Genomic DNA, 15804 nt, shown 5'->3' with positions numbered 1-15804 from the left:
ATTAATAAGCTGTAGACCTACCTCGGACTGTTAGAACACCATGAATTCAACGTGGAATAACTGATAGAAGTCATGCACATAATGGGATTTGGAACCATTCTTCCTGCAAAAGATGTTCCTACTATGCCAGTGATGTTGCAGGCTGAAAATGTGATCGAACCCTGGAGAACTGATTGGAGACAATGCCTTGTCATAATCTTTGATACTGTGGCTCGTGATATACCTACGATTTCTGCTGCTATGGTTAAGGCGGCTCCTGCAAGCTGCACTCTAATGATCATACTTTTCAGAATGTCACTGAGGTCTGACATTTTACACACTAACTGCACAACAACAGAGACACGTAATCCGCGATGTGACAGTGCAGTATGATATCGGCTATCACATAGAGCCATCGATGTTGAATTAGCTAGTGTGCAAAATGTCAGACCTTAGTGACCTCTAAAAAGATATGATCACAGGAGTGCAGCTTGCAGGAGCCGCCTTAACCATAACAGCAGAAATCGTAGGTGTATCACGAGCCACAGTATCGAAGATTATGACAAGGTATGGAAATGGATAGGGCGTTGTCTTCAATCGATTCTCCAAGGTTCGATCATATTTGCAGGAAGAATGGTCCTAAATTCCATTATCTTATGTACATGGCCTGTATTATCAGTCTATTCCACGTCGAATTCATGGTGTCCTAACAGCCCGAAGTGGGCCTACACCTTATTGATAAAAAATTATCTAGTTAAAGTATCAGGTCTACGCGAGAACTTTTAAAACAGCTAAGACAGTTGCTTGCGTGAGGTTGCGAAGGTTCAAAACAATCGAAGTAACCTTGTTAAGATTACTGTGGATGAAATGTTAAAACCGACTGTGATATGAGTCAGCGGTAACTGTCTAGCACTTGGACTAGATTGTGTCGAAGTGAACTTGCATGTATAAAAGCTGTTTTTCTCCATAGCTTTTTATTAGCGTACTGGAGCTCTGTAATTGATCGAACAAAACTTGAAACAAGTAGGTACATGCATGAACTAATAATAGTTCTCGATATATCCTTTATATTGGATGTGTATTCTTTTATCCCTGCTCTGCATAAGTTGCAGCAGGAATAAAGAGGCCGTCGTGGATGGTCAGAATCCAGATACATGCGTACCTTTATAAAAGTTCTATTTCAAGGAATAATGTGCGTGCTGCAATCTGTACCCCCCCCCGCCCCGCCAAACACACACCCTTCTTGGATTGTTGGATTGGAAGACTTTCACATCTATCGGTTATCTCTCTGTGGGCTTATTTGTTTGCCCACACTACTTTTTTTTTTTTTTTAGGTAGAATACCTTTAAAAAATGTATATCCTTTACGATCTTAACTTTTAACGCTTCAGTTTCTCTATTATTAGATTAGCTCCATTAAATGTTATTGCGTTTCATTATTAATTGGTATTAAATCATTTCAGTTAACGACTTCCGAACTTGTTCTTTAGTACAGTGCTATTCATAGCGTTTATCCTTTCGTCTTCTACAACTGATCATAACCATATTTTTTATTCTTTTTTTTTTTTTCATTTATGTAAACTGAGTTAAAATAGACAGTTTCAATAAAAATCGTAGTTGTCACGACATCTGCGATTTTTGAATGTGAAACTGGATGCCGCTGAAATTATCATTCCATAAAATTCATAGTAACAAGCGTGAAAGAAAAAGAAAAAAAAAAAAAAAAGCGATAGTGCCAACCGCGAAATGGTCAGTACGCAAGGCTATTAATCCGACCGTCAAACAAACACATGAACACAATCTAGTACTAACCAATCCATACACACAAATATAAGCAGAGCATATACTAAGCGTTAAGTTTCATAAAACATAATGAATAGTGAAACAACGGCATGTCCTACAACTACTCATGCAACATAAAAAAAAAAAAAGAAAAAGCGCATTCAACCGATTACAGCATCTAAACTATATGAAGAAATATAAAACATGCAGTTACCTATCGGTACAGTACCATCACAGCACAGTCGTGAGGATCACAACATTTACCCATTGACTGAGCCATTTGGAGTTACGGCCAAAGCAACTAAGGCTATGAGGCCAATGTATGTCTATCAACTGTGTGTGTGTGTTTGGGGTATGAAAAAGATCCTTTTCTGCCATCCCTGCATGAAATTGGTTAACTCACCTTCGGATGAAAAACTCTCATAAAGGTGTTAGACGAGATTCGAGTTTAGGTCCTTCCAACTAGAATCTTTGGAAAAACCTAGGTTTGAATGTTCCTCTAGGACGAGAGGAACCTTTTTATAATGGATTTTCAAATAAAAGTGACTTAACCAATCTCACACGGAGATATGAAGGTTTTCTCCACTTAGAAGCTCAGAATTTTCGTCCTGCAAAACATACAAACTGATTTGTTCGTACAAAATGAGAGACATTATCCGATGGCCTCAGTTTTCGGCTGCAATTCCAACCAAATCTAACACAAACTGGCAATGCGAAGTGTAGACATCAAACAGAACACAGCTATTATTGTCTTCTATAGAAATAAAATGCTTCTAAGTCTCCCTATAATGGAAGAGCTTTAATTTAGCACAGATCTCTTCTCCATCCACCCTCATACTAACATATTTGTATGTTATGTTAGCTCATACATATTTGTATCACACGGAAGGTCTCAGAACACCCATCAATGCCACCCAATAATCATAGCCAATTAGTATTAAATTCAATGCAAGGAAACAAAGCTTATATAGTATCGAGTCAGGAATATAAACAGAATCCTCAAGAGTAAAATATCCTTGATGGTCTCATACACACTCTTCTCAATAAAAGTATTATACGAAACTAAATGCAACAATCATCCACAACAATAAAAACTATTCTGCCTAAAAAAAAATGTATTGCATCCAAGACAAACCACAAGAAGATTTATTAAATCAGTGCCCTCCAAATGTATGTTTGGAATATATTTATGGTATTATTATTATAATACGAGCACCCCACTTGATACGCCCACATCTGGATTACTGTGCTCAAGTCTGGTATCCTGGATATTTTGGGGATGAAGCAGTGGAGAGGATTCAGAGGCGAGTGACCAAGATGGTGAGTGGCCAGTGGAATGTTCCCTATGAGGATAAATTGAAGGTGTGTGGATTCCAGAAGTTGGTTAATAGGAGAAAAGAGGGGATTAAAGTTGTTTAAAGGATTTTATAGGATAGATGCAGGGGAAATGTTTCAGAACTTGACTAGAGGGACCAAAACAAGGGGTCATCCCTGGAAGTTGAATAAAGATGTGGTCAGTAGGGGTGAGAGGACTACTATATTTTTTGTTCGGAGAGTGGTGAATGAGTGGAATGGTTTGCCAGAGTCAGTTGCGAGTGCTTTTTCTGTTAATGGGAGTCCGAAGACTGATCGCAGGAGACCAAATCTACCCACACAACCTCTCCTTGAACCTATTAACAGAAAAAGCACTCACAATTGACCCTGGCAAACCATTCCACTCATTCAGAAGTATCATCCGATGATACATTACTATCTGTTCGTGACAGCGTTGGAAGACTATCAACCAAAATCAACGGGAAAGCAATATTATTTATTAGCCAACAGAAATGTTGAGGCGCCAACTAAGTCAGGAAAAGCACAAAAAGCCCAAGGATGTTAATATTAACCAATATATTACAGGATGTTCGGAGGATTGAAACGGAAACTGTGGCGTCCGATGTGAAAACTACCAGTCAGGGCTCGTATATAGTCTAAGCTTCTACCATGGCAATTAACAGCAGGCTACACTGTGTAAAGAACATCGTCGCTGGTCCGTGTCCGTAGAACATTGAAAGTCCTAGGATGAAGCGACGAATCATGCTACAGCCTTTTCCGATCCGATGGACAAATGTGAATGTTGCTCGAGCCAATTCGCGTATTGGACGTTTGGCTGTCATTCCTGGAAGGATGAACTTCAACGGATATGCCACACTTATGATACTGTGGCAGTTTCAACGAACACAACAAATCCATGTCTATTTAATGCATAAGTCACTATGTTGTATTGCAAATGCTTTTGCGATATGGCTTGAGAAAAATATGAAATGGACCCTACACATAGTCAAAGTCGGACGAGGCCAGACCAGTGCATCTAATGACGGCATATAAATTATGTGAGACTATTCTTCATACCCGACTCGTGTTGTTCAAATGTGATGAACTGCCTAGAGTGGTGAAAAGTGTGATCAGGCCCAAAGGTAGATGTAATTTCTAATTCTCTGAATTACAGTATTATCCATCTATCCATCAGCCTATCCATTCAATAGACATCATCATATGCTTAAGTGCCACGCCAAGTGAGCCTGTTGTGTACTTTTCTGGAGGCATCAACAGTAGTCCCAATACTTATATGAATGTATCATATACTATTGGGAATGCAGTGCAGAATCCATCTGGATGAATTCGATCACTTCTGGACTCTATCCTGGTGCGTTTTAATGGATAGAGACAGACTATCAACACCTCCATTTTCGCTCTCCCCTGTGTGTGCGCGCGCGCGTGTGTGTGTGTGAGAGAGAGAGAGAGAGGAGAGAGAGAGCATTACATTTAAGATCTGTGGTCATCAGACTACATCTATCTATCCCAATGGCTTTAACAGGCCTTTAAGGCCCACAACCTTCCAAGCATGCTTGGATTTCTTAACCGAAATACGAGGATAGAATGGTCACTCCTATGCCTCAAGGTATTCTTGGCTGTATCCCTGTGTGTTCACGGGGCCGGTTTGCCTGCTTGCGGGATGAAAAACACCAGATAAACTGGCGGAAAAAACCCTACTGCCCGCGCCCAAGACCGGCTAACTTGGCTATGGCTGAGGAAGATCCTTCAGCTCCTCACGTCTCCGACGGGAATCGAACCTAGGACACTCCTTCCCCAGGCATATGGTTGCGAAGCGCAAAGCCACTAGGCTAACCGCGCGGACGTCATCAGACTACAGCCAAGGGAAAATACAGATTCGAAGCCGTTCACCATTTTATTTTTCATAGTAACAAGCTAAAAAAGTTAATTTTTCCTTTAATTCCACACACACAAATAATTTCAATGGGTAACTTATTTAACCTAAAATTTATCTAGCATTCGAAAATTTTGTAATTGTTCATCCGGCAGGATTATCAAAAAACAAAGTCTGGAAACCTAACATGGTTTAAGACAGTCGTGAAAACTATTTATAGTAATCCTGCATCTCATTCAATGAAATGACTGATGAAATCTAGTATGGACATTTCTCTTTATATAAGATCCGTCTTCAAAACGCTAATCAGAAGGATTCACGGACAATTCATCGCGGAAAAAATTCGCTGAAAACGTTATTTGCTAGAAAACTGAAACAATACTGCATTAATACCGATATATGAAAAGTAAATGCAGTGCAAGATATATTTCAAATAATAAATATAATTTTCTTTATGTATTTATCTTTTATTTATTTAGATTTATATAATATTTTCTTCTTATAAAGTAAAAGTAATATTTTATTGATCGGTGAGTTTCCTAATTTCTGTTTCGTCTTAAAACGCTGTAAATATTCTTTCATACTTAGATACTACAGGTACTGTTAATGGAATATTAATATTTACAAAACTAGAATAGGGTGGAGTTTAGGGAGAAAAGGCACCATATTTCAGAATATTTATTCTGCGAACCATTAACTATTTTTCTGCGTACTTAGACACCCATCCAGATGTGATATATATATATATATTCGTATACACATTTTATCTGAACTAATTCAGAATATGAGGTGTTTCAGTTATTGAATACACGTATATTTTGAAAATGACTCCATTTTACCAGAATAGGAAAGATATGTTGTACGCTGTTATCGTTTACAGAGCTAGTTTAAAATCATAGGCGCACTTTTGAGCAATTATATTAAAGAAAATGGTAATAAAATTACGTAAATGCTATAATAATAATGTCAGAATAAGCTAAATTGCCATCTGCGGCTGCAATACTAGCCTTTACCTTTTCCTCCAATACTAGTATTTTATAACACTAAGGAATTTTAAATTTTATATTTAGTCCTCTTTACTAAATATATATATATATATATATATATATGTGCACACACACACACACACACACATATATATATGGATAGATGCATTCTCCCAAAGTGAAATATAATTAATTTCTTCTCTTGTGAACCTTTCAGAAATAAACTGCAATCAGAAATATCAAATCGTTAACCGACTAGATAGCGTACCCTCTCCCACCAATGATCTGTGGATTCGAAACTCGCAATGGGCACGGATGTTTGTAATTGTTCTTAGTGAGAGATGAATTTCGTCGTCTGATGTCAGCACTGCTTATTGAAGGCCTGAAGTGGCTGAGTGGTTTCCATCTTTGGTCTCTAGAGCAGGATTTTTGGACCAGGTTAAAACGAATAAAAATTACAACGCAAAATAAATAAAAATAGATTTCATGTTATTTTTTCATATATAATATCGTTTACGGTGTTCTTTTACCTGCTAAAAATAAGTCTATTATTACAACTGCTGATTGTTGCCATTTCTGAAATCTTTAATAATATATATATAATAATCCTTTCTTGTTACTAGACAGTAATCCTTCGATATGCTAGAAGATCATCCTAACAATCATCAGGCTGAAAGCTACATGAGATTATTCGTCACGATTGTGATCTTTAAGATGATGCAATTCTCAGAAGTCACAGCAAAGAGCCGCAAGTAATAACTAGTTGAAGTCAAAATTTTCCAGTGTTCCATTCTTTTGAATAATTCTAAACAAAAATGCTTAATTCCGCCTAATTATCCCAAACTTCAAAATTTCTGATTCAAAATAATCACTTTTCTTATTATCGAAAACTTATAAATTATCTGAAACAGTTGCTTTGTACCTTTAATATGATGAATCAATCACCTTTTGGGAAGAAAAACAAACCGCAGCTATGTTGCAAGTTTATTCAACTATTTTTTTGGGGGGAAGTGGTATATATTTTTATGGCTACTACCGACATGTGCTATAACTGAACAACAATGGACTGGCTAGGGGAATATTTTTTTTTTTAGCATTTTTGTTATTTTATTTACTTTTCGTTGTAATTTTTATTCATTTTAACCTGGTCCGGAAACCTCTAGAGACCAAACTTGGAAAACCACTCAAGCCACTTCAAGGATTTAATAAGCAGTGCTGTGGTCTCACATCAGACGACGAAATTCATCTCTCACCTAAAAACGATTACAAACATCCTTGCTCATTGCAAGTTTCGAATTCACAGCTGATTGGTGGGAGAGGGTACGGTATCTAGTCGATTGGTAACATGATATTTCTGATTGCAGTTCATTTTTGAACGGTTTAGAAGAAATAATTAATTACGTATTTCACTTTGGGAGCATGCATCTACACACACACACACACACATATATATATATATATATATATATATATATATATATATATATATATATATATATATATATATATATATATGTGTGTGTGTGTGTGTGTGTATTTTTTTTTTTTTTTCAGTAAAGAAGACTAAATATAAAATTTTAAATTTCTTGGTGTCATAAAATATTAGTATTGGAGGAAAAGGTAAAGACAAATAATGTAGCCGCAGATGGCAATTTAGCTTATGCTGATTTACATAATGATGATAGGATTTATGTAATTTTTATTATCATTTTCTTTAATATAATTACTCAGATGTGCACCTATGATCTTAAACTAGCTCTGCAAACGATAGCAGCGTACAAGATGTATTACTATGCTGGAAAAGTTTCAAAATGCACGTGTATTCAATAACTGAAACACCTCACCTTCTAAATTAGTTCAGATAAAAAAATATATCACACTTGGATGAGTGCTACATGCGAAGAACAGAAAAATAGTGAACGGTTAGAAGAATAAATATTCTTAAATATTGTGCCCTTTCTCCCTAACTATTCTAACTATAAATAGTTAGAATAGTTAATAGGAATATGTTAATAGTTAACTATAAATATTAGTTGGATTTATTATCGCTAAATATTCTTAAATATGGTGCTCTTTCTCCCTAACCACCCTATCCCAGTTTTGTAAAAATTAATATTCACCTACAGAGTCTGTAGTATTTTTTCTTGCTTAGAAAGTAAGAAAGAATATGAATAACTTCATACAGAATAAAAAAAATTTGAGAACGATAAATACAATCGGAATAATAAATAATACATAAAATATTTCTTTTCTTCTTTTTTTTTTTAATATATATATATATATATATATATATATATGGGAATGACATGACAACAGGATTTCAAATTTTCTTGCGAAGAATTTTCCCGCAATTAATTATCGGGACACTGTCAGGAAGAATGTGAAATTGGTTTCGGTGTATAACAGTCGAAGCTACTTCTTAGGCTATGAGGCCAGCATGCTAATAACGTCCTCTTTTGACCGGCTTGCCTGTTTTGTGGGATGAAAATTCATATTTTCTGGGAAGAAAAACCTTTCCACTTCCGTATAAGACCAGCCAAGTCATCCAGAACTCAGATGAAAAGTTGCATTACTTTTTTCACGCATAATGAATGTCAACTAGTACCCAATCTATGCTGATACCACTTTTCAATATAACTATAAGAATATAACGTAAGCCACAAGTAAAAACTTTACTTTGTGGAATATTATTGTAAAAAATAGCATATATGTGATAAGATCTGTATATTAAAACTTTTACTTGAAAACGTCATTATAAATGCAATAAAATGTTCTAAGACATATCAAATTACTAAAAAAAAAAAATTCAGCACGTGTTTAATAATAGTTTCTTCTTCACCGGTAGCAGCAGCTACAAAAATAAAATAAAGTGTTTCGCATTTCTCTCGTTATTCACAAAATGATATATATCACACCTATATATCTCATTATGTTACTTATTTAGTAGTATTTATTATTTGTAAAACTGCTTTTCCAAATTAATTTAAAAAGTTAACGAAGGTGGTTCAAATTCTGTGAGTAAACCACAAATAAACTTTGCTTATAATTATTATACATTCAGGGTCGTGCTTACACTTTTCCTGAGTGGGGTCCCAGGCACTAGACTGCTCGGGAGGACACCTTCATTATTTGGGTCCCATAAACTGGTCCCAATTTTGGTGATCCCCAGATGGAGCATCGTGCGCCTGTGAATAAATATGGCCCTGTATACATTGGAAGAAAATATATCGCTAGCCATGGTCAGATGATACTACAGGATTTGATTCCACAAACAACCTTGGAGAAGGCGAATCATAAAAACACAAACAAATTTTCATATAATTTACTAATTTGTTAAGTTTAAAAAAAATGATTTGGGGTCCATGGGATTTAATAGGACTAAAATTTCAAAATTTTTAGAAATAATGATTTTCATAATTGTTAATTATCAAAATGAAAATGACCTTTTCATTTGATTATCAAATGAAAAGGTAATCAGCATTTGCACTGCCTTTAGACGACCACTTTTTCCGCTGTTGAGGGTAGTTAAAAGAAACATTAGTTAAGAAATCATAAAGTAATAATATTTATTCAAATTAAATAATTTCGAATTATAGTGTTTGTAACATTTTAGAGAAAATAATATACCATAAATATATCAAGTAGGGAATATCATGTTTATATAATAATAATAATCAAGGAACTAGCTGTAATATTACAGAGGTAAAAAATTATTTAATGAAGTCTTTACCGCATTAAATAATTTATTATCAATTGAATGCATATTTATCTTCACTTTAAAGTCTTTACGCCCTGCATATGTCGACACCAAATACATAATTACTTAATATGCCAAAAAAAAAAAAAATCGTTCTAAGAAGCATTTGATATCACAAAATAAAATCCAATAATTCATACACATTCTTAAAAATTCGCCTATTAAGCATTGATTTAATATGAAATACAGTTTATACCAAAGAGAGCAAAGACTCAAAATGAAAACCTACAGCTTTATGTACGATACTGTACCGAACGCAGATCTTAAGATGCAATTTTATTTTTACGAAAATAAAGAAAAAATTACCGGCCATTTTCGCTTGAAAACAAAACGAATTTTCCTGTATAATATACAAGAAATACAAATTTTCTTCTCTCTTTAATCTCTCTTCTTCATCTCTAATATAAAGAGAAACAAAAAAAGAAAGGAAATCATGTTAGCTGAATACCGCAAGTTATTCCAAATGAAAAAAATTAATTAAATTAAATTAATAATAGGATGTTCACCACATCAGTTACAACCAATGTATGAAATCTCGCAACCAAATTATAAATGAAAATTTTAAATTTTCTTTTTCCAAATTCTACGAAAATCCTACTTTACTTACTATATCTCAAGAGTTTGGCCACGTAACAGCCATGCTAACACCATTGACTGATTATCTGATAATGTCAAGATTTCAATGGTATCCGAACTCCTTTCATAATCAAGTCCACGAAACAAGACCAAGACCAAGAAATCATTATTAAAGAAATGACTTCTTTATCCTTACACGTCAATGTTCGTTTCAGAATTGCGATTACTTTCTGAACTGTATTTGCAATCTTTATTTACTAGTTTGACCTTTGAACTTAAACTTCTTATTCACAATAACTCCGACATTCCTAGCTTTCATCAGTTTCTATAAGCGTAATCTCAATATAATATGCTGCTAAAATCGTATTACACCAAAGAGCATAACTCGACACTTACTAACAATAAAAGGACATCAATTATTATTTGCTCACTTCCTGGCTATTCAAGTCATTCTGTAAATGCTGCATATTTAGTAGCATCTTCCTGGTTAATTGCTCTTCCTATCTTTGTATCATCAGCAAACAGTTGACTCAATATCATTAATGATTCCTAGGAAATACCACTGGTCATCTTAAATCTCGCAGACTCATCCCTCACCATATGCCACTTTGTGATACCTTCTTCAGCCACCAGCTTATTCAAAGTAACGGTTTATATTCCAATTCTACATCTCTAATTTATGCAACATCCTTTCATGTGCTATCCTGTCAAATGCCTAATAATCATAACCAAAATCAAATATTATCATAATCATTATACTATGAAATTTATTATATTTTTTTTGTGATGAAGACAATTAGTTGTTCGTCAAAAGATTCAAAAATATCTTAAACATAAAGTTATCAAAATTCTGTTTTCCGTTCCGAGTGCAATGGCCTTTGTGACTGGCAGTCTGTCACTATTGATTTTTCTTCCAGCAGTGTCTGAAAATCTGGTAATTACTGTGAACCAACGTACTGAAATGTTCTCTGCTCATTTTAAAGAATATAACCATAATTTATAACATTTTTCAGTGCTGTCCGCACATGGAGAATAATATGGAAATAATAAAGAAAGAAAATTAAATCATCACCCAGATTTCTTTTTAATTTTTTCTGAATATAAATTGGGATGAATGTAGAAAATGAAATAATGGAAGGTTGCACGAATCTAAGTGAATACAACAATTTAGATCTCACTAGATCTGGCGACAACTGGAATATTTTGTATGTGAACCTCGTCCATGAAAGGTTGCAAACCGTAAAATACTAGCACCAAACGCAGTCGAATAAGTTAGGCAAGAACTCCGCTCTGGAAACCAAATTTCGTTTCAGTCCTCGTGTGATTATGGTAGCATTACAGTTGGCAATGAAACTCATCTATCATTTGTGTGCGTGTGGAAGGTACATTACCATAATAAAATTTCAAAATAGAAACGTTTTTACAGATATCTATGCTTCGTTAGAATAAAAGCACACACCCTGTCGATGGAAAAGCGAAGGTTAGCTTCTAGGATATGAACGGAAAGAGTTATAACATAAGTTCTTATACACGTGCCAGTCACTGAATTAAACCTTTATGCAGATATATGCAAACAAAACTTAGGCAGTGTATATGCAAAATATCTGGTCACGTGCATTCTAGGCAATTATTTAAGAATGCTGCTGGTCAGTACTCGTCAATAGTGTCGATCACAATGAGAAAAACAAAAAATCTTTCGGAATTCGATAAAGGGCTTATTGTGTGTACCCAGTCTAGCTGGAGCCACGATTTTGAAACAGCAGAATTGATTGGTTTCTCAAAAGGTGAGATATTCCAGGTGTTTAATCAGTAAAAAAATAATCCACAATGCTTGTCTAAAAAGGCGTAATTGTGGTCCTAAGATAGTCTATCAGGAAACAGATCACAGTCGTGAAGCCTTCTACAAACAGAACTTCCTGTGTGTGTGCACAATTGACGGAAACATTCAATGAAGGCTGTTCCCGACCCATATCGCACCGAACTATGTGCAGGAAATTGAAGAGGATCAGTATTGGCAGTCTCATGCCTATAAGTAAAATAAAAGTTTCTAATTCAGTGGCTGTTATGTAAATTTCTAAGTTACTTCAATTTTATCGGGGGGGGGGGGGGGTGAAGTTTCTGGTAGTTTCGTAAAAATAATCAATTAGTGAAAGAAGATGCATACAGTATAAATATTTCTGTTCATGAAAACAACGATGCACATCATTCTCTTCTTATCGCGTTAACTTGTGAATTCAAAATAAACAGAAAAGAATTTGTACTCTTAGTCAACCACAAAGTAACAAACATGAATTTCTACGTTCAACTTTATGTTGAACGTAGAAAGCACCTGATCTGAAGATGGTGTTATCCGTTAAAACAAATGAAATTTTAATAAAGGAAATCACCATTAAAAGTCAATTCCAGGGAAGAAACTGTTTATTAATAATTAGACAGAACCTACCAAATTTTGTAACACATGAAAATACATTGCTTGTATTTTTATGTATTGCATTTTTATGTCCGTCGAAATCTTTCCAAGATTTCGACGGACACACCCCCATCGGGAAGATGCATCATACCATAAAATAACTCGTGTTTGAAGCCGGCAGAAATTAGAGAAATATAATGCTGCCACGTCAGTGCAACCTGGGTGAAATCGATGCGAGAAGGAAACTGACGGAATTTGAAAAAAGCGTTGTGATAGGATGCCATGTTGCAGGCCTTTGTTCACAAATTGGACCATCCTAGGTCAACCAACAGCGATACAATACTGAGATGGAATCGCAGGGAGTCAACTGCAAGTGTTACCCGCAGTAGACAATTCGAACATGATCGTCGGGTACTACGAAGGCAATATGTCAAAACCACTATTCGTCGGCCGACTCGTCGAATGCTGAGTTCCGGGCATCGACTCGAACACGAATCTGCGCAAAAACATTTAGAACCAAGGCTCACAACACGGGTTTACATTGTAGGATCGCAATATTCAAGCCCTACATTACCTGAATCAACATGTCTTCAGTGGTGCAAAAACGTGGAAATATGCGGAAGCTTGGAAAACTGTGTTATGAAGCGACGAATCACGCTACACCTTGTACCAAGCAGATCGCCGGGTGTTAATGTGGCGGATGTTCGGTAACCATCTCTTACAAGACTGAGTGACTCCAACTATGAAATTCAGAGGTGGCGGTGTGATGGTATGATCCTGTTTTCCTGGTTTTTGTGGTTCGTGACATCACAAACATTTGTTTGTGGTGCCACGAACACTGAACTCCGACAGGTATCTGAACATTCTGAAGATAATGAAATGCTTCCTACTTTGTAGCGTTTCTACGGAACTGACCATTGTTTCTTTCAGCAAGACAATTCACCGTGCCATAAGGTATACAGCAGTAACTGCGTGGTTTGTAGACATGAATGTCACCACACTGGATTGGCCTCCACACAGCCCTGATCTCAACCCTACTGAACATCTGTGGGATGAAATGGAGCGTCGGGTGAGGTCAAGGGATGTCTGCCCCACAACAGTCCAGGACCTCATTACATGCCTACAGGAAGAATGGTCCAAAATTCCCATTGATCGCTATCGTATGCTTGTGGAAACTATGCCCCGTAGGATAGCTGTAGTCATCTCAGCGAAAGGAGATCCTACATCTTATTAAAGCGCCATGGCTGTTTGTTCCTCATATTATGGTGTCCACTGACTTCTTTCCAAGCAGTGTATATGCAAGCAAAAGAAATGCATTAAACATACTTGCTAGCAAAACAGTATGTGGTGACTGTGCAGACTTGTGTAATCAAATGAACGAAACACTGATAAGTATTGTATAAAGCTGTGCAGTGTATACGCTTTGCTGTATACAGCAAGATAGGGCATGAGTGAAAACAGGAATAAATCGGTTCATTCTAAAATAAGTACTCCCAATACTTTTGGTTACTTCAACGCAGTGTGCCTCTGTATTAATGCAAGCTGTTTTTGGCAAGGGGGGGGGGTTTAAAGTGAATTTTGTGTATATGGGTAATTAACTGCAAAAGAAACTAACAGAAATAAACTATATCATTAATTCAATATCACAAGTTTCTTAATTCTATAAAAGGGACTACGTCAATTACAGTATACAGATAGGGAACAACTCAGAAAAACGGAAATAACTATTCCTTTACATGAATCATGCCCAAATTCTACCAGTTAACTTCTAAAGAGAATATGATCGATGTGATAGTTTCATTCAAGAGAGAGATAAACAGTCCATAGTCTATCTAATTTGAAGCATTAAACAATAATAAATATTCTATTGTATCATTAAATACAATAATAATAAATCAAAGCATTCTGATAGCAGAAAAGCATTGTTTTTCTTCTTCACCTATTCCATTAACTTATTTCCAAGCAGTGTATATACAAGCAAAAGAAATGCATTAAACATACTTTGCTAGCAAAACAGTATGTGGTGACTGTACAGGCTCGTGTAATCAAATGAACGAAACACTGATAAGTACTGTATAAAGATGTGCAGTCGCTATAACGCTATAGGTTGTACTGTTCAACTAATTTCGATGAAATCTGAAATAGTTGTTTCTTTTTTGAATTGCTGAATGTCCTCTGAGAAATGCCGACTAACAGAACTAAACTAAGGGGAACTAGTGGTTGTCGAAATCGGTTGAACATTTCGCAATGTAGCTGTTTCTGACATCGCTTAAGGTCATCTGGAAAGTTCAGACCACTTGAACTACAATGAAATAAAGAATGGAAGGCTTCACTTCTTCCGCACTTCGAATCGTTCAACATTATTATTTAAATGCTCTGAAAAGTTCTGAAAAAATGAGATAGCGGAAGGCTGACAATTCAGAAGAGACTACTCAAGCTCGTGGTATAGTTTTAAGTGTTGAGAATGCAAATTTTTCCGAGAAATTCGAGGAATATCGGAACAGCAACAAACCACTAATGTCGGTAAAGTAATTCTTTCTAAAATATAGCAAAACGAAATGCCCTCCTACAAGGATCACATATAGTAAATGATTTATCGCTTTTATACATGCTCGCATTGTTGAGCTCGACTGTGTAATCTTGCTACTGCGTAAGAAATCACAGTAATTGCTAGGTACAAGCTCCGACAGCTTACAATTAGGATTTCCATTCAATGGCTAGGGTTCAGCATGATTTCACTAGACTGAAATACCTTTCTTACATTCTCGTGATAACACTAGTATAAAATCTCTGAGGTATTCCACCTAACTTAATGTCTTACAGATGGGTCACATCATTTACATATGGAATCTTTCTTTCCCTCCACCCTTTTTAACACAAAGGGACCAAAGCAGTAATTGAACTATACGAAATCGGTGAAATCACGCGAAATTACAATATACAGAAGACTAACTCACAAAGATATTTACATGCCAATTGCCATCATATGTATCCCAACATCTAACACTATTATCACGAGACCAAATGAAAGTTATTTGAAACTACAGAAACTATGTTCAACCATAGCTATTTGAATGCAAAACTCAGTTACAACCCACCAAACTGTT

The 15804-nt window shown here is 35.7% G+C and overlaps 1 protein-coding gene across 1 annotated transcript in view; it reads right to left on the bottom strand.

The window, feature by feature from the left end:
* The window catches only part of LOC150104147 (protein Fe65 homolog), a 554216-nt gene that overhangs the window by 471578 nt on the left and 66834 nt on the right, over positions 1-15804 (bottom strand). Inside the window, exon 3 of the mRNA XM_090396406.1 lies at positions 10018-10109. Within this exon, the coding sequence (XP_090252532.1) occupies positions 10018-10024 (7 nt within the window). The 5' untranslated portion in view covers positions 10025-10109. The remainder of the gene's footprint in view (positions 1-10017; positions 10110-15804) is intronic.

This window comes from Typopeltis vanoorti, chromosome 8, assembly GCF_054136105.1.
Source record: "Typopeltis vanoorti isolate ZY-2024b chromosome 8, IOZ_Tvanoo_1.0, whole genome shotgun sequence".
NCBI lineage: Eukaryota > Metazoa > Arthropoda > Arachnida > Uropygi > Thelyphonidae > Typopeltis > Typopeltis vanoorti.
This window is presented reverse-complemented; position numbering and strand designations above follow the sequence as displayed.